The 17,883-nt window shown below is 54.2% G+C and overlaps 2 protein-coding genes across 5 annotated transcripts in view; one reads left to right on the forward strand and one right to left on the reverse strand.

Annotated features, from left to right (window-relative positions):
• Positions 1–2,756, forward strand: part of CAPN2 (calpain 2) — a 40,663-nt gene extending 37,907 nt beyond the window's left edge. The window contains exons 19-21 of the mRNA XM_025877616.2: positions 245–361; positions 590–648; positions 1,921–2,756. Coding sequence (XP_025733401.1) covers positions 245–361; positions 590–648; positions 1,921–1,944 — 200 coding nt within the window. The 3' untranslated portion in view covers positions 1,945–2,756. The remainder of the gene's footprint in view (positions 1–244; positions 362–589; positions 649–1,920) is intronic.
• Positions 2,757–5,883: 3,127 nt separating this feature from the next.
• TP53BP2 (tumor protein p53 binding protein 2) overlaps positions 5,884–17,883 on the reverse strand; it is a 57,277-nt gene continuing 45,277 nt past the window's right edge. For all 4 annotated transcript variants that reach the window (XM_025877651.2, XM_025877649.2, XM_025877650.2 and 1 more), the window contains exons 13-18: positions 16,870–17,645; positions 14,487–14,624; positions 13,684–13,817; positions 11,842–12,008; positions 8,678–8,877; positions 5,884–6,662 (exon numbers count right to left, since the gene is read on the reverse strand). In XM_025877651.2, the coding sequence (XP_025733436.1) occupies positions 6,621–6,662; positions 8,678–8,877; positions 11,842–12,008; positions 13,684–13,817; positions 14,487–14,624; positions 16,870–17,645 (1,457 nt within the window). In that variant the 3' untranslated portion in view covers positions 5,884–6,620. The remainder of the gene's footprint in view (positions 6,663–8,677; positions 8,878–11,841; positions 12,009–13,683; positions 13,818–14,486; positions 14,625–16,869; positions 17,646–17,883) is intronic.

Below are 17,883 nucleotides of genomic sequence, written 5' to 3' on the forward strand. Positions count from 1 at the left end.
CACGGGAGCAGGTGCAGGTGCGGGGGCACGGGAGCAGGTGCAGGTGCAGGGGCACGGGAGCAGGTGCAGGTGCGGGGGCATGGGAGCAGGTGCAGGTGCAGGCACGGGAGCAAGTGCAGGTGTGGGGGCACGGGAGCAGGTGCAGTTGCGGGGGCACGGGAGCAGGTGCGGGGGCACGGGAGCAGGTACGGGGGTACTGTCTGACGCTCACACCCAAGCTGTGTGCTTGTTATTCCCACCGCAGGCTTCAAGCTGCCCTGTCAGCTCCACCAGGTCATCGTTGCTCGCTTTGCGGACGATGAGCTCATCATCGACTTCGACAATTTCGTCCGCTGTCTGATTCGACTGGAAACACTGTTCAGTAAGTGGCCCTTTGGGGAAAGACCCATTTCAGTCCTGTCGGGGTGAAGGCAGCCGCCCTATGCCTCGGGTGAGGTCGCCTGAACCAGGACGTGTCTGCAGTTGACTGTGAAGATCCTTCTCCGGCGCGGGGACGGAGGGCGGGAATAACAGCTTGGGATGAACGGGGAGGAGGACAGTGCGTGCTCTGCTGCCCTCGCTCACGGGGTCGGCCCTTCTTCCTCCGCAGGGGTTTTTAAGCAGCTGGACCCCGAGAACACCGGGACCATACAGCTGGACCTCATCTCTGTAAGTCCGCGGCTTACATGGCCTCCCTTGGGAAGGAGCACTGGCCCTGGGGGACAGGGACCTGCGGCTTATCAGCTGCTGCTTGCTTAAAGCTCCACCTTACAGACCCTCGGGGCTGTGGGACTCGGGCCCGGAAGTGGCTGTAAGGTCCCACCACGCACTGTCCCCGGCAGCCCCTTCCCAGCCCCCCATTGACCCTCGAGTCCCTCCTCCCAGCAGCTTTGCCTCGAGGAGGCAGTGGAGGGAGGGGCTGGAGGATCCCTTGTAGGAAAAGGAACTGCTGATTTGCACGCATGGGAGGCAGGGCTGATACAACAAAACCCTTTGGAGGAAGTCCAAGCGGTTTGGGAAGCTCTGTCGTTCTTTCAGAGTAAATGACTTCCTTCCCCTTAAAAACACTCCCGATAGTAACTACGCTTGAGGTATGCGGCTGGAGCCCCCGCAATGCCCACCTGGGAGATGATCCTCGAGCCAAATGGAGGGGGGACACTGGTTCCCTGAAGAGCAAAGTGTGAGGTGTTCTCTGGTCATCTCGATGCCAGGACATTCTCTCACCCCCAGGAGGAAGGGTGCCCTGTACTCCCAGGCCGTACATTTCCTGCTCTGAGGAGAACGGAGCTTGGGGCAGCCCAAGGGCTGGGCAGGGGGCCGATGCCTCACGGGAATGACCACATACCAGCGAGGAGTGAAGAGGCAAGCGGGACGGGTGTCAGGGCCTGGCCACTCCTTTCCTTGCACTTTGAACTCTGGAGGAAGCCCGCTATGATGCGCTATAAAGGGCTTCAGCCAACTGGAAATCTGTGAGCCGGTTACAGATAACACTGAGTTGCTTGTCCAACCGTACATACGTCTCTGGGAAACAGCCCGCCCTGAGATCGCAGTCCACAGTGGAGGCTCTAGTTTGCTAGGATGAGCCGTGGTGCCGTGGGGAGCTTGGCAGAAGCTGGGGGTCCAGGCCCGTCCCAGCCCAACTCAATCACAATCTGACCCAGAATTCCCACTTCACTCCAACAGAGACCAAGGGCGAAAGCCTCTGGTTCCGGGGAGAGTTGCAGCCCAGACGCACATGCGCCTGACGTCGTGTGGCCCGAGGTCCGGGTCGTGGCCCCCTGGCCCGTGGCACAGAGAAGCTGTGAGCCTGTGCACTGAGGCCCTCATCCCCGCCCAGCTTTGCTGGCTGCAGTCGGGTCTTTCAGGAGGCACTACGGGCACTTAAATAGCCTTTCATTTTGTACCTGGTCTCTGGGCTGACGGCTCTTTTCTTCCTCACAGTGGCTCTGCTTTTCGGTCCTCTGAAGTCATAACGGATCCCGCTGAAGACAAGCAGCTGAGCACTAGGCCTCCACAGAGAAACTTTTTATCTGGACCTTGCAATTATGGGAACATTTACTTAAACAGATGATTATAGCTGAAAATAAAGATGCTTTTTGAGATAGAACTTTCAGATTTCAAAGTAAAAGATTTGCATATCATGATATTAAACGCCAGCAAGTCACTCAATCCTTGGTAAGCTCAAAGAAACCCTGAAATCTGTTACCCAGTCTACTTTTACACACTTTCCTGTTTGTAGCAATATTCAACCAGGGAAACGACGCAGGGAGGTATTTTAACAGCTGACCACACATGAAGTCCTTCTCCAAGGACACAAGGTCCCTGCTGGGAATAGTTAAAGCAACTTCAGATTTAAAAATGCAGCTGTGATGTTGGCCCAACAGCAGTCCGTGTCCCCAGAGTAAAAGGGAAAACAGGATGCATCGCGGAGGGACCGAGAAGACACCCCTCCGTCACGTGACTCGACCGGTTACCCGCGTGTCTTAGCCCAAACCCTGAGCAGCCTGCTCTCAGACGGGGAGCATCCCAGCTGCTGAAGGGAGCCACCTGAAGCGAGCACCAACGCAGGGGCCTGGGTCCGATCACGGTCAAGGACAGAACCCGCTGTCTGCCGCCTGGACGTCACCCCTGCCCTGCTTGTGCGTGGAGTCAGGAGGGACAGAGCATGGGAGCTGGTCCTCTGGCTCCACCCTGGGAAAACGCTAGCAGCATTATGAAAATACCGCCTAGTTGCCTTATCTTCTTCCGAATGTGCTGTTAATAAAGAGTCACCCAGTCCTGCGCGGTGCTGTCCTTCTGGAGGGTCCGGCGGTGGTTCGTGCACACACTGGCCACAGCCTGCTACCTCTGAATTCCCCTCTTGACAGGAAAAGGCTGCTTAGCTCCCCTTTCCTGCACAACGATACTTCTTAATCCAATTCAGAAGTTCCTAAGTGGCCACGGAGTAGGTGCCACCCTAATCTGCTTCTGGTCTCCCCGAGGAGGCCCAGGCAGGCCTGCGGGCGTGGGGACCAGATGGGGGCCGGCAGGACAGGCACAGAAGTCCCGGGCCTGCAGGCGGTGACCCCTGGGAGAGCCCTACAACACGGAGAGGAGCAGGATGGGGGGGGACAGGCAGGTGCATCTCCCAGGCTTGGCTGGGAGGCGATGGGGCCCTACCTGCAGGCCGAGGGGAGGGTGGGAGGGGTGGGGAGTGTCATCCACTCAGCAGCAGGGGCTCGGGCCTCGGGGTGGGGGCTTCAAGACCAGGTGCACTGGGAGTGGAGAGGCCCCGGCAAACCTGTGTCTGCGCGGCAGGCTCTGCCCCTCTGCACCTGCTATGCTGACTGGCTCACCCACTCACCTGGCACCGGTCCAGTCCCAGCCGAGGAAATAATGGAGACAAACAGGGAAGGTCTACGCTTCCCTCAGCACAGAAGGACGGAGGGAGAATTAGCAAGTTCCTGGGGTTCTCCCCACAGTGCAGCCCTCGCCAGCGCCTACTTCACAGGGAGAAGTCAGCCAGTGCGTCAGCGCCCTCCCCCCCCCCGCCTCCGGACCCCGCCCCCCCACCCTCGGACCCCACGGGGAGTGGCTCCAGCCCAAGGCCCCCAAGTCTCTGTGCTGGGCACACAGGCTCTCTGCACGTCTCCCTGCACGCAGCATCCCAGCACCCTGAGAGCAGGCCCCTCCTTCCCCAACATGGAACACGCCCTCCTCCCAGCAGCCCCTCTCCCTCCTCTCTCCTCTCCTCCTCCCTTGCCCCTCTTCCCCCCTCACCCTTGCCCTCCTCCTCCCTCCCCTCTCCCTCACTCTCCCCCCCTTCCCCTCCCACAGCCACCTGGGCCCTGCTACTTCCTCTGGCCCCTGCCTACCTCCCAGTGTCCAGACCTATGAAGGAGAACCAGCAGCATGTTCCCAATTTTTTGTGCCTTTGACACGGTGACCTCTGCCCTCTGCCCATCCTCCATGTGCCCCCCTCCATCCCCACCAGAAGCCCCTCTGCAGCAGGGCCCACCCTCCAGCTGCCCTACCCCCCCTTCTTCAAAAATCTAGAAATGCCACCCTGAAGATGCCTCATGGGCGTCACTCTGGGAACTGGGGACGCCTGGGTCAGGCCTGGGTCCCTGACGTGCACGGTATCACACAGCCAGCAGAAATCACGCTCCTGAGCAACCTCACACTCAAAACGCCACGGCACTGAAGCTGTGCGCTCTCAGCCCGTGGCCGCAATACTGACTGGACATGCTGCCGCGGGTCCCGGTAGCACCCCACCCCTGCTCTGCGGCCCTGCTCCGCGACCCTTCCCTGTACGTGCAGATATTTCTACGAGAACCTCTGATGCAAGGATGCTCTGATGATAAACAAGGAAAAAACGAAGAGGAAGAATACAAGCAAATGTTCTCAGTTTAGGGCAAAGCAGATGACCATGTTCTCCTAATTTTCACGTCGTCCCTTCCCGCACATCTGAGCGATTCTTTACGATTTCGCAGCTCCTCCACGTACAGTACCTGGCATGGGCCCCTCCACGCCGAGGTGTGCAGAGATGACGCTGAACTGCGTGTCCCGGGCAAGGTCGCACGGCCGCTGGGTAAGAGCCAGATCAGGCCCAGAGGCCCCGTCGTACTTGATGCCTATTGCTTAGCGGCTTAAACACCCACCCTCCAGGGCCTGGCTGGCTCAATGAAAGGAGCGTGCGACTCTTCACCTCAGGGTCGTGAGTTTAAGCCCCACACTGGGAATAGAGATTACTTAAAAATAAAATCTTAAAAAAAAAAAAAACCAAACACCCATCACCTCACAGTCCCATGGGACTGGCCAGTCCTAGCAGAGACCCAAGGTGGGGTTCCCAGCTGTTGGCAGGGGCTTTCCATCTTCCCTGGCATGGGACCCCTTCCTCCTCGGGCGGGCAGTGGCAGGCTGAGCCCCTCGCACCTCACACCTCTCCTGGTTGCCACCTGGCAACCCAGAGTGACCTCCCTGTCCCCAGGTCAGCTGATAGGAAAAGTCCCTCACAGAAGCACCTAGATCAGTGTCTGGCCGGGTAACCAGGACTCCTAGTCTGCTCTGCCCCAGAACAAAACCCCACAGCCTCGGGGCTCACACAACACACACCTACCTCTCAGCTTTGGAGGCTATGGGTCCGAGATCAGGGTGCAGCCGACATGCCATCTGGCAAGGACCCTACCCAGAGTGCAGATGGCCACCTTCTTGCAATGTCCGCACATGGCAGAGGGGAGGGCCGTGGCCTCTTCCTCCTCCAAGGGCACGAAGGGGCGGGGGCTCTACCTGACATCACATGTGCCTCCTCAGCCCCCAGAGGCCCCACCTCCAAACATTGTCACCCCAGAGGCAGGAAGATGGGGACATCCTCAGAATTCTGTCCACCGCACACATCTTCCGACTACTAGCTCAGTTGTCCCTATTTCTCCATTAGTCAGTTGAGCCTGGGATGTTCTGTCTTTCATTCATTCTTGCTGTAATTTAGGTGCTCATGAAAACATATAATAAGAAGTGAGCGCTCGTTCTTCATTTGTGGCTTCTATTAACGGAAAATAGTTCCATTAAACAGAGTGGGTTCCAAAGCCATTCACAAACTTGGTAACATATTAAAAGCCAACGCAGAGACCCTGTCTGTGCACGTTTTCACCCCACGAGTGAGCGTGGGCAGCGTAGGCGAGGATGCGACGATCTCACAGAGGCTGAGGGACGGTGAGACCCTCCGTCCCCGTGGTTCTCCACTGAGGGCCACCACAAAACTCACCAATCACAAAACCGAGTTTTCTGTAAGCAAGAAAACGCTTCTTCCATGTAATCACATGGCTGGTAAAGAAATACTATTTTCCCGCAGGGTAAGCTGCCCAACGGCTTATGAACTTTAAACAAGGCTTTTAATGACACAAAAAACTAAAACTAGGAAAAAGCTTTAGAGTCAAAAAGTTTAATTTTATTACAATTGTTTTTAAAGTCAGCTATGATCTTGACAAATATCATGGGTAAGTCTATATAGCAAGTCTCCAATTTCCAAGATACAAAAGACAATAAATATAGATTTAAAATTCATTCTAAAAACAAGGTTCTAAATCTAATTAGCTGTGCTACAGCTTGGTTCCAGTATCTCAAACATATGTGTAATTCTGAAGAGCTCCTATCATAAAGGGATTGCTGACAACCAACAGTTAGTTCTTCACCAACAACATTCGTGCGCGGGGCACCCGAGCCCCCTGGGTCCCCTGGGACCTGAGGGGGGCCAGGCAGAGGTGCCGCCGCGGTGGCATTGGTCCTTTCTGGCTGGGGCAGGGGAGGTGCGGACAAACACCAACTAGGCAGGTCATGAAGCCAACTTCCCAGGAGCCCAACGAATGGCCCTATTTCTGGAGAAAACCAGGACAGTCACTTTTCATCTTCCCGAGTGCTCCGTAAACACCGCTCCCCAACAGTGTGATCAGCTTACTTCTAAGCTCCAGTCCATCACGCTGAACGTCCCCCACGGATAGCAAATTCTCCAATCCTTCATTTTCTTCCAGAGGACATTCTGCATTGCTCTCAAGTTACGTTGTCATTAAAGTCAGTCTTGTGAAATTTTTGCCAAAAACAAGCACATTATTTCTTCTCAGTGATAACAAAGATTAATTATTCAGACACTAAAATTCTGTAAAGTTTCAGGCCAAGCTCCTTTGCCTTGGTTTAATTCTTGGGTACAGCTGCAAGAGAAGGGAGAAACGATTTACACGCTGTAGAGACAGACACGCAGGAGTGTAACGGCTGGGGGGCTGGTGTCACAGGAGAGAAACTAAGGAAAGGACTCTCTGCCACATGAGGCGCCCAGAGCTGCCCGAGGGCACAAAGATTCACATTCAGCAACTCCTGAGCCAAGGTCACAGGGGTCCCCACCGGGCACAACACCGTGGCGAATGGATGTAAGAAGGCGTGACGGCGCTCAGCCCTGGCCGTGGGCTCAGCCTGTGACGGCTGGAGGTGGTCTGCAGCACCGCGTGCGTGGGGCACAGGAGACACTGGGGTCTTTCAACTTCACTCACAACAGCCAACAACCACTCTCAGGGGACCTGAGACTGTAAGCCACGAAATGCCACAGACTAAAAGGTACTGATTTAAGGGAGGGTAAGTGGAGTTTTTTGTTTGTGGACTTTTGTGGTTTTGTGTTTTCCGTAACAAGAGGTGGAGAGGAGCCTGTGAAGGTCGGAAGATCTGCAGTTTGGAAGCCACGAGTGAGTCAAACCAGCAGTTCAACTGGCAAACTACACAGAGCCTCCTCGTCCTCCCCCTGCTTCGTAGACAAAAGGACCAAGGCTCACTGTAAGAAGGGAGACTCAGACGTCCAGCCAAAACTGAAAAACTAGCTGGTGGATCAACATTATACAAAAGATTGTTTTCTTGCGAAAAGATCAGTAGTCAATACCATCTTCCAGACTCCCATCTGAGCCTCTGATTAAAAACTCAACATTTATGTGATTTCCATTTTTTGAACCTCCAAGGAAACCCAAATAAGTCACTTAGAGGCCACTTCTACCCCAAAGAGATTTCCAAAAGGCTATATTTAAATCCGGATCAACATGAAAATCTTGGGTCTGGTCTGCTGATGTCAGAGCCTCCTGAGGGCCCTGCGCTGAGGCCAAGTGCCTCCATATCCAGGACAAGTGAGGCTTCTCGGTTCACGAGTCACAGGACCTCTTTTTTAGAAAAGTAAAATGAAAGACCAATCAGCAGGCACTTGGAAGAGGTTTCCCCAAGTAAGAAACTAGAACGAATGCGAGCTGCTGGTGTTTGGGGCGCTGGGAAGCTTCAGGGACTCCGTGGCTCAGTGCTCTTTGACTTTCATCCATTCTTGGTAATTTTCATTAAGACCACACCAGCGGATACTAAGCCCCAAAGGTTGACTAACAAGGACCCGTGCGGCTGGGGGGCAGCAGTCCAGATGCGCAAGACACAAGAACGGACACGGAGGGTCAGGAGGAGACGCCAGGTCCCCACACCCCGGACACACCATGGAAAGCGCCGCGGTCCCGCCACCGCGCATTCGCACACCAAAATGGGCTGGCGGCCTCGACCCCAGAGCAGCTCCAGCCGCGAGGACCATGGGTCCAACGGGAGCCGACCGGCAGACACCCCAGCGGTCTCGGGAGGCAGTGTTCCCCGTGCCCGCCAGCCACACCCCTGTTGCCCAGCAGTGAGCGCGCAGGGGCGGAGGTGGGAGCCACGGTGCTGACCACCGCTCCCTCCCCCGGCTCTTCTGGTTTAGACTCTCCTCTCAGGCCCTGCACACACAGGACGTCACTCCCACTCCCTGCCCTCGGCCCACCCTCCTCGCCTCCTCCCTGCAAACGCTCCTGCGAGCCCCGTGCCGAGCACAGCGAGCCCTCTGTCCGGACGCAGCAGGGCCGCCAGCTTTCACACGCTCACATGCCTGGACTACCTTCCCGAGCCGGAGGCAAGGCTCTGCGCACCGGCTCTGCGGATCCTCATTTGTAGCCAATGGTACATGCACACTTGACGCTGCCGGGACGCAGCAGGGCCCCGACCTCGGGCGGTAGCGGGCATGCACGTGGACCCTCCCCTACGTGTACATCTAACGCCGCCTGAACTCTGACAGCCCACGGGCGCGAGCAAAGGGCGGTCAGCGGCAGCGAGCCCCGCCGGACACAGCGCGCGCCCGCACGGCCCAGCTCGCCCAGAAGTGCCTATGGCCAGCGTAACTTACCCCCAGCAGGTTGCGGGGCACATAGCCCTCCTGGTCGTGCAGGCGCGCCCACCACCACTCGGTCTCCTCCTCGTCCTCCCGCCGTATGACGGTCATGCAGTCCCCTTCTCGCATGGGCAGCTCGTCACCATTCTGAGGCTCATAATCCCAGAGCGCATAAAGGACTCCTTTGTTCATGATGCCCATTTTCTCCTGAACCCCTGAAATGACAGGAAGAAACCACACAGGACACGTGACTCAGACTGTCCACTCTTCCAACCCTCGGCTCCACATAGCCAAAGGAGGGGAACCAGGCAGGCGCAGGGAAGCTGGAAATCCCACACAAAGCACCCCGTGAACAAAGCCGGGGGGGGGGTGTCCCATGAGACGGTAGTATCAGCGATCCTCTCTAAGGCAGCTCAGAAACTAGTCGTAGTACAGAAACTCCTGCAAGCCCAGGAATAAAAAGGAACTGTCCAGGCTATTAGAAGAGTGCACACTCTGCCTGTCGAATTCCAGCCACCCCTGAGCGTGGGGACCAGTGGACTCTTGACCTGGAACCTACAGCAACCGTGACAACAGTGTCTACTGAGCAGGCCCTGCCCATTTCCAAGTGAGGAAAGGGAGAAAGAGAAAATTGTAAGATACGTTAGAACGCGGAAATATTTCAGACATGATCGAGTCAAGTCTAAAGTCATGAGGATCCAAATTCTAGAAAATACGGAAACCCACAAACGTCCACTTTCACTGTAGTGACAGACTTGCACGTTCAGCCCTACTTTGCACTCCTCCACTCTCCCCTCACCGGCACAGGGCAGGGGCAGGGAGCCCAGGGGCGGGCGCGGGGGGGGGGGGCATGGGGGCAAGTGAAGGGCAAGTGTGGGGGCAGGGCAAGCACAGGGTAGGGGCGGATGCAGGGTGGGCACAGGGCAGGCACAGGGTGAGCACCGGCCAAGTACAGGGCTAGCACAGGGCGGGCACGGGGCGGGCACAGGGCAGGTGCGGGGCTAGGGGAGGGGGGCAGGCACGGGGCCAGGTGGGCACAGGGCGAGCGCGTGTGTGGGTGTGGGGTGGGCACTGGGCACCGTGGGCCAGAAGGGTTAGTCCGGTCAGGAGGCCCGAGCACTCCAGAGCTAACGGTTACTGTTTTCACCTTTACCGGTTTAGAAAAAGCAGGAAAGTATCAGCTTGCCCTTGAATAGTCAGATTTTTCAACTTCTTGTAGACACTGAACGTAATTACGAACTTATTATTCGTCTATCAGTTACGACGATGGAGCTCTGGGCAAAACTGACACAAGACACGGAGCTGCTCTTTTCCATCAGAGGCTCTGCCGACTAAGGGTCAGGCTTCTACTAATGGGGATGCTTACACTTCCAACTTCCCTGTGACCGTGAGCCCCATAAGGGTGATGCCCTGAACGAACTTGGACTCCATCAGGCTGGAGTGGGAGCAGGGAAGGGGCAGGAAAGAAATGGGGGCACTGTGGTTTGCTTAAACAACAGTTCTCCAAAGTATCAGCGAGATTATTCTGGGCAAACCTGAATGACTGTAAAATACTAATTAAAAGATATTTGACCAGAATTAGATCATATTCTAATAAAAAAATAACTTCATTCTCATTTCCAAGAAATCATCAAGAATGGAAAAAAATTTCTCCTTACTCTACTATTCACCGAAGTAAGAGTTTAAAATTCTTTTTGAGGGGTCTGAACACATGCTTGGTATCACGGGTCACTGGGTAAGCGAACCAAAGCCGCGCGGGCTTTCACCCCACGTCCAGCAGGGGTCAGAGGCGGACATGGCGGGAAAGGAACTAGGCGTGTGTCCCTGGGACCAAGTGCCCCTCCGGGTGGACCGTTTGTAACTGCGAGTGAACGCGCGCCCCGATGCTCCAAGGTAGAACGGAGGGACAGACGCAGCAGATGCAGCCGTAAGCGGGGCAGACAGCAAGAACCAGCGACACCACACAGAGGAGGCTCCAGAACAACTGAGAAAGGAAACGCAAGCTGGAGAACCACAGCATGACTTACTTCCCCAAAACGGCAAACCCAGGCGTTACAGGATTCATTCCCAGGTGATAGAGGGATTTTTAAAAAGCAAGGAATGATAAACGTGAGGAAGAAAACATTCAAGGTCAAGGTCGCAGCTGCCACAGGTGTGAGGGGCCACGTCCGGGCAGGGCCCCCAGACCCGACCAGGGAGAAGCCAGGCCGTTGCCATTTCAACATCTACAGCAGAGACACGCTTTCTTGGAGTCCATGATACATTCCATAAAGTAAAGCCTCCGATCAGACGTCCCTACTGTTTTTAAAGATCATATTCCATAATTAAGTAAAGCTCAAGATGACCAATACAGCTCATATGACAAAGTATACATTAATATCTTAATAGTAAAATGTCAGTCTATCAAAATTATCCCCAATCCAGAGATCGAAACAGGAATGAGGGGTCACCCTCAGTGCCCACAGTGAGTGTAAGAGCTGCGAGGTCACCGCGCCGGCCCGGAGCCTGAGAGCAGCCCGAGAGCCGGGACGCAGCCACGCGGGGACGCAGGCTCACCAGCCTCGTGCCCTTCCACTACCAGGCGGAGCAGCTTCCCGGAGCACGAGCGGAATGGCGTCCTGGCACCTGCTCACCGCCTCTCCTCAATTCCACTCCAGCCCAGCTAGGAAGAGTTAAACTCCCTCAACTTGTAAGGGTCGTGACCAGAAATGTGACCTGACAGACGCCCATCTGACACCTCAAGTCCCTTGTTCTCTAGGATCAGAGCTGATGTTCTCCTTCAGAATCATAAACGCAAAACGAAGACAACAAAAGAGAAAAATGAGCTCTGAAACAGGTGCTGCCCTTCCTTTACTTTATGACAAGTCTGATCCAGTGGGAAATCCTGGGTCCGCAGTGGAAGGGGGTTCCACTCGCAGGGGCCCAGTCTCAGGCCCGCACGGGGACAGGGGCCGCGGGGCGGGTGGCCAGTCTCAGGCCGTCCCCAGCAGGGCCCCTCGGAGGCCCACGCACAAGAGCTGCATTCATCTGGAGCATCAAGGCTGCCCTGTTCTCAGTGCCCAGGACTACGCACAACACAAAAACGGTTTCCTGATGATGAAACACTGAGCAAACCATACCCCAGAAACAGAGGGCAGACCCGCGCCGTCATCAGCGCATGGCATGTGATGGTTACAAACCGTAAAGGAACTGTGAGCATTGGCTGTAGCCCTCCTCCATCTCCTCACACTTGTCTGCGGCGGTCTGCAGGTCGCTGTAGGTCGTGGCGAACACGGCGGCTCCGGACTCCACCAGGAACTTACACACCTGCACATTGTTGCAGGAGGCCGCGCAGTGCAGCGGGGTCCTGTGGAGCGACACACAGCAGGCTACAGGTCTCCCCGCACGCAACACCTATGGCCTGACTGCCCGTGGGGACCATTCCGAGGTGTACCGTCTGGGCCCTTCTGCTGAAAACCAATGGGTAACACATGGATCCCTGAGCCCATGGGAGGAGAGCCGGGAGGACCAGTCGAGGACGGGCCACCCTAGGCGCTGCGCGGGGCAGCGCAGAGGGCGAGAGGAATCACGGACGTGAGCGCAAGGACGTGAGATGCGTGCAATGGTCTAAACGGGGTGAGATGTTCTGGAACACCTGCCCCCATGTCCCGGGCAGCGTGGAGGGCGCAGCAGTCTTGATGGCACAGGCCGTCACCCGAAACAGGTGCGCGGCCATACTCCCTCCCCGGTCGCACTAACGAGGGAATTGGGTCGCACACAGAAAACTGCCTTTACCTAACAGTTTGTAGGGTCCAAACTGAATTTTAATTGAGTAAAGCTTTGTCAATTCGATACAGACCAGAAAAGCGACTGTGAAATACGCACATCTCAGTTTGTTAAGGCCGCGGGCCGGCAGGAACTTACTGATGGCCTTACGGAGAGTCCCTCCAGCCGCTCACATGTCTACCGCATGCTCTGAGCGAGCCGACTCACAAAGGAGGAAGAAGAGCCTGCACAGAGCTCACAGAAGGACTGCGGCGTGTGGCCCAGGCCCGATCGCACAGACTGCACGTATTCACCCTTTTCGTCCCTCCCCTCATCATCCCATTCCTTTCATGTGTAGAGTTTCCAAAACCACGTATTCCCCATCCTGCACCCCAGAACACTGCCGGCCAAAGTCTGGTGAAGATCACTGCAGATTTTTTAAGTGCACAGCTTTTCTAATAGTGAAAAATTACATATAACCTAAACTGCTAATAATAGGGAAACGAAGACATGATTACACGTTAAGAATTTGTTTTGGGGGCGCCCGGCTGCCTCAGTCAAGGGAGTGTGCAACTCTTGATCTTGGGGTCATGAGTTCGAGCCCCATGCTGGGTACAGAGCTTACCTTAAATAAAAGAATTTGTTTTCCTTAAATTATAAAGTTAAACCAAAAAATTAGGCTACAAAATATACATATATGTAAATTTGAAGGGACTAGATTAAAAAATGGCTGTTTACCTTTAAGAAATTGTATATATAAAAAAGTTTTTTTGTATTCTTACAAAAAAAAAGCATATTATAAATTTATACTTTCTTTAAAAAGAAAAAAATTACAAAACTTACTCTCTGTTCTGTTACAGTTATCAGGCATGACCTTATCAGGACCCCTTGTTTCAGTGTGTAATAATAATCCATTATCTTATGAAGACTGCTTGTCATTTACAACAATGTGTCCTGTGTCTTACGCACATAACCGTTCCACAGAACGCTCCATGAAAAATGGATTCCACGGTCAAAGACACTGGGGAAAGGCTGCAAACTCTGCTTCCCTCTTGCAGATGCACGGTGGACATCAGTGTACTGAAGACGGGTGTCACCGGGCTCGCAGAACTGGGCTTGACCCAGCATCTCTCAAACTCGCCAAGTCAGCTATGTCTGTGACACTTGGTGACATCTCCTTATCACTCAACTACGATACTTTATAAAGCTGTGCGTGCTTCCAGAACGGGAGTGAGAGGAGCGTCACACGGGGACACACATGGGCGCCGGGGACTTACCATCCGTCACTGTCTGCGGCATTGACGTTCACACCAAACTGCACCAGGAACTTAACGATTTCCGTGTGGCCTGCACACACAGCGTTGTGCAGAGCCGTGATGCCCTCGTCATTGGGCAGGCTCGGGTCATCAACCTGTGACATCGAGACCAAGGGGGACCGTCACCGCTCAGGTCACTATCACCTGGCTCTTCAGGATCAAGTGTACAAAAACAGCCTCCTGTGGGTTGTTGTTTTTTTGTTTGTTTTTTTAGTTATAATTAAAACCTCTAGGAGCCAAGATGACTACACCAACTTCAAGTCCAGAAATAAGACCGCCCGAACAGCCCCGTTAAGTAGGCGCTCATTGTAAAAAGGTCTTAAAAATGAAGAGGTGCTGGGAACTATTTTTGGTTAGTTACCCTCTGGCCCCCACCACAAATTAGTGTCTGAGAAGGTGTATTTGCCATGGAAAGGAAAAAAGGTCAACTAAGAATATTTTAAATAGTAGGCTTCTGAAAATAGGGACCACATGTGCAACCTAACACCGCAAGTCTGCGTCCACCCAGGAGCAGCTATAAACGGAAGGGAACCGTCTCCCCGGACAGAAAAGTACTCAGGAGGAACCCTGGGGAAAACCGCACTTCCGCGTCACCCCAAACCCCACAGTCACCTCAGCGCAGCCCCATGTGTGAGCCTGTGTGAGCACGCTCCGTGTCCCTCCCTCCCTCTGCGTCCCCCCTCCACACCTCACCCCCACCCCCTCTAGAGGAGCTTCCTAAGCAGAGGAACGTTGTATTCAAGAATCTACGAATCCAGTCATACCTCATAAATAATTCTCTGTACAAGGTCAAATTCTCCCTCCAAAGACGAATCCAGAAGCAAAGCAAGGGGGTTGAACTTCACCCTCATCCCGTGGGCGATCCGTTCCGAACCAGTTTTACGCAAGTTTGTTCTTTTGCCCTGCAGAAGAGAGGCAGGATGTAAGGACCCCGACTGCAGCGAGCAGGCCTCGGGAAAGGGAAGAGGAGCATCTCAGCTGCAGAAGTAAAAGGACATTTAAAAATCTCTAGCAGCACATTTTATTGACATACAACGTTACCCAGAGATGCAGCTAAACCACAATACGCAGCTTTTACTGAATACACACACCACGAGGTCACATGGGAGTGACACCACAGCGGGCCTTCTGTGGGGCGTAAAATCAGCCGAGACTGGTCTTCAATTCCCTATCTGATCAAGGTTGGCAAACCTCACACAATTAATCAGGCAAAGGCACACTCAGGGTTATCATGGCCAATATTTAATGCACTCGTGGACTCCTCACAGAAACCCTGTGACCCCATTCTACAGATAAGGAAGTTAAGGCGCCCAGCCAGGAACACCAGAGCTGGGATTTAAATCCAAGTCAGCTGGCTTCTCCAAATACCTTCCTTTCAACCACCTTCCTTGGGGAAAAGCACATAATTATGGGAACAATACATATTATCAGCCTGTTTTAGGTACACTAACGAGAAACCCTTCCAGTCTTCAAATGCTACCCCTATCTTACACTCAGAATTTAACGTGCCTGGCTAGCTCAGTCGGTAGAGCATGAGACTCTTATACTCAGAATTTGACTATCCTCCAAGATCCACGAGCAAATTCGTCAAGCCTTTCAACTATTACAGCAAAATTGTTAAAACTGATCTAACAACCCATCAAGTAAGTCTCCTACATGCGCCCAACAAAATGGAAACGTTTCCTGGGGCGCACCGTGCTACGCAGCCTGGTCCTTATTTTATTTCGGAAGCGGAAAACTACCAAGGTTTAGAAAACATCAAGTGGCCGTCACTCCATTTTACAAACGTGAGACGACTCAACTGCTGTTGTTTCTTGGAAACAAGAAGTGTAAACGTTATGTGGCCATTTACAGGCAGGGCCCTGCACACGCCTGCCAACGAGCCTGACACAGGTGCTTTGGTCCCACTCATTGCCAGACCAGGAGGAAATCGCTCCCCTGGGACGACAGGAACCAACTGTGACGCTGGACCCACAGTCTCCTCTGTCCCTGGGAGCGTGAATCGTTTGGACTTGACAACCAAAGCGGGGGACACAGCAAACACAGGTGTGATTCGTCTCTCCTTCCCGCGAGGTTAGCACCAGTCGCAGAGAGCCCTGAGCCAGGACGGACAGGACACAGCGCCATTTCCAGGGCTAACCTCCATTTACACCCTGTCCCCTAGAATCCAGCACGTGCCATATAAAACCTGTAAGCAAACGTCCACAGAAATCCGGAAGTCACAACAAATCAGGATGATCATTATCTCTGAATACCATTACATCTCAAAGATGCAATAAGGGATCAAACACATAAAGCACTTTAAAAAGATCCCTACAATATGCAGTTTTGCTATGGTCTTTAAAATTCATGGTTTGGCATCCTACAGAAACACCTGAAGAGGTCAACTTTATTTAAGGACACCCTGGGATTTTGATCCTCTCTGACTTCAAAGGAACACGACAGACTCGCAAAGGCGTAACAATCGCAAGGCGTGTGTGCCCAAGTCAACACACGCACAGCCTGGGAGGAAGGGCAGCCGGGGCTCAAGCGCACCTCAGGGGTCCCCTGCATGGGAGGAGAGGAACAGGCTCGTCCTGCCCCCATCTGTCCTGAACCCTCCCAAGTTTATCAACGTTGGAAGTTTGAGGATCCCCCAAAACAGTTCATTAAAGATACACGCCACCGTGGCGGGAAGCAGAGTGTGAAAGAGTGACGTCACCAGAGAGGAAAGGGCACCGTCTGCCTGATTTCACAGAGCTGGTCGAGGGAGGGAGTTTCCGAACCAGGTCTCCCCCTTCCCAGCCTCGCCAGTCTCCCCAGCAGGGACTGCCCGCAGTGGGGTGTGCTTTGTATTGTAAGAACCCAACTCTGCCTCTTCACAAAGAGAAGGGTTCTTCCTAAAAAATAAAGATGTTCTTTATCCTGAATCTGCCAAATTCTTACACTACTTCTGAGATCCACCGAGTGCTAAGGGGGCCATAAAATAAAAGGAAAACCATAGACATGTCAGTGACCACGGGCAATTCATACACAGACCGTCTTTTGCAAATGGCTCTGAGAATGTGTGCATTTCCCTGGGTCTTGACCGTCAACCACCTGGAAGTCTCTGACAAGTTCGGTGGGGGTGGGGCTCCTGAAAGGACTGCGAGACACCACATTACTTACAGGAGGCAGGGACACCTGCCCCGTGATTTCGGGGGGACGCATGCTGCCCGAGTCTTCTCCTGGCCCTTCTGGCTCCCCAGATGGGTATGGTGGGGGCGGGTACGGGGGGTACTCCTCCAGGTACACTTCCAACAGATGGGGTGCCTCTGCACTTGGTTCTTCTACACTGTTCTGGAAATCTGGGCTGCTGTCTGGGACTCCTTCGGGCACATAATCGAGGCCAGGGGAGAGGGCTGGCATGTCACTGCTCTCAGAACTGGCGCTCCCCACGTCCTCTGGGGACACTGGCTCAGGAACCAGAGAGACCGCCTCCTTCTCTGGCTCCACGTGTAAATACGGATTCTGGATTTCTACGGGGCTTTCAGAGTCAGCCGCCACTGATGTCGGCTTGGACGGATATGAAGGGACGGAGATGGTCTCCATGGCAGCGATGGTGGTCCTCTGGTACAGAAGTTTCTGGATATTTGGCCCATTTGGACCTTCTGGCTCCGTGATCGAGCTCCGTTTCTTGAGCGGCCGCGGCGCGTTGGACAGTTTTTTCCGCAAGGCCTCCAGGTCGGCGTCGCTCTGGTTTCGGTAGGGGTTGGACAAGAAGGGCAGCAGTTTGGTCGGGCTGAGTGGCCGAGGAATTCGTTCGTTCTCATGGCTCTCCTGGCCTGAGGACACGGGCTCCGCGTCGGGCTCGGGACTGCCAGGCTTGCTCTGGCCACTGGAGTACACGTTCTCCGGGTGCTGCTGCTGGCTCTGGGCTGCGGCAATCACGGGCTTGCCGTATACTGATTGGAAACGGAAACAAAGCCCCGATCAGGATTAAATCAAACCGGCCAAGTGACAGACACAGGGCACAGTACTTAAAGCCTCCTTTAACTTTAGTTACTACACGGCACCTCGCAACACAACTCATTTTTTTTTAAGATTTTATTTATTTGAGAGAGAGAGAGAGAGAGCACAAGAGGGGGGAGGGTCAGAGGGAGAAGCAGACTCCCCGCTGAGCAGGGAGCCCGATGCGGGACT

This window comes from Callorhinus ursinus, unplaced genomic scaffold (assembly GCF_003265705.2).
Source record: "Callorhinus ursinus isolate GAN/ISIS: 27379988/994484 unplaced genomic scaffold, GSC_fseal_2.0 scaffold13, whole genome shotgun sequence".
Classification (NCBI taxonomy): Eukaryota; Metazoa; Chordata; class Mammalia; order Carnivora; family Otariidae; genus Callorhinus; species Callorhinus ursinus.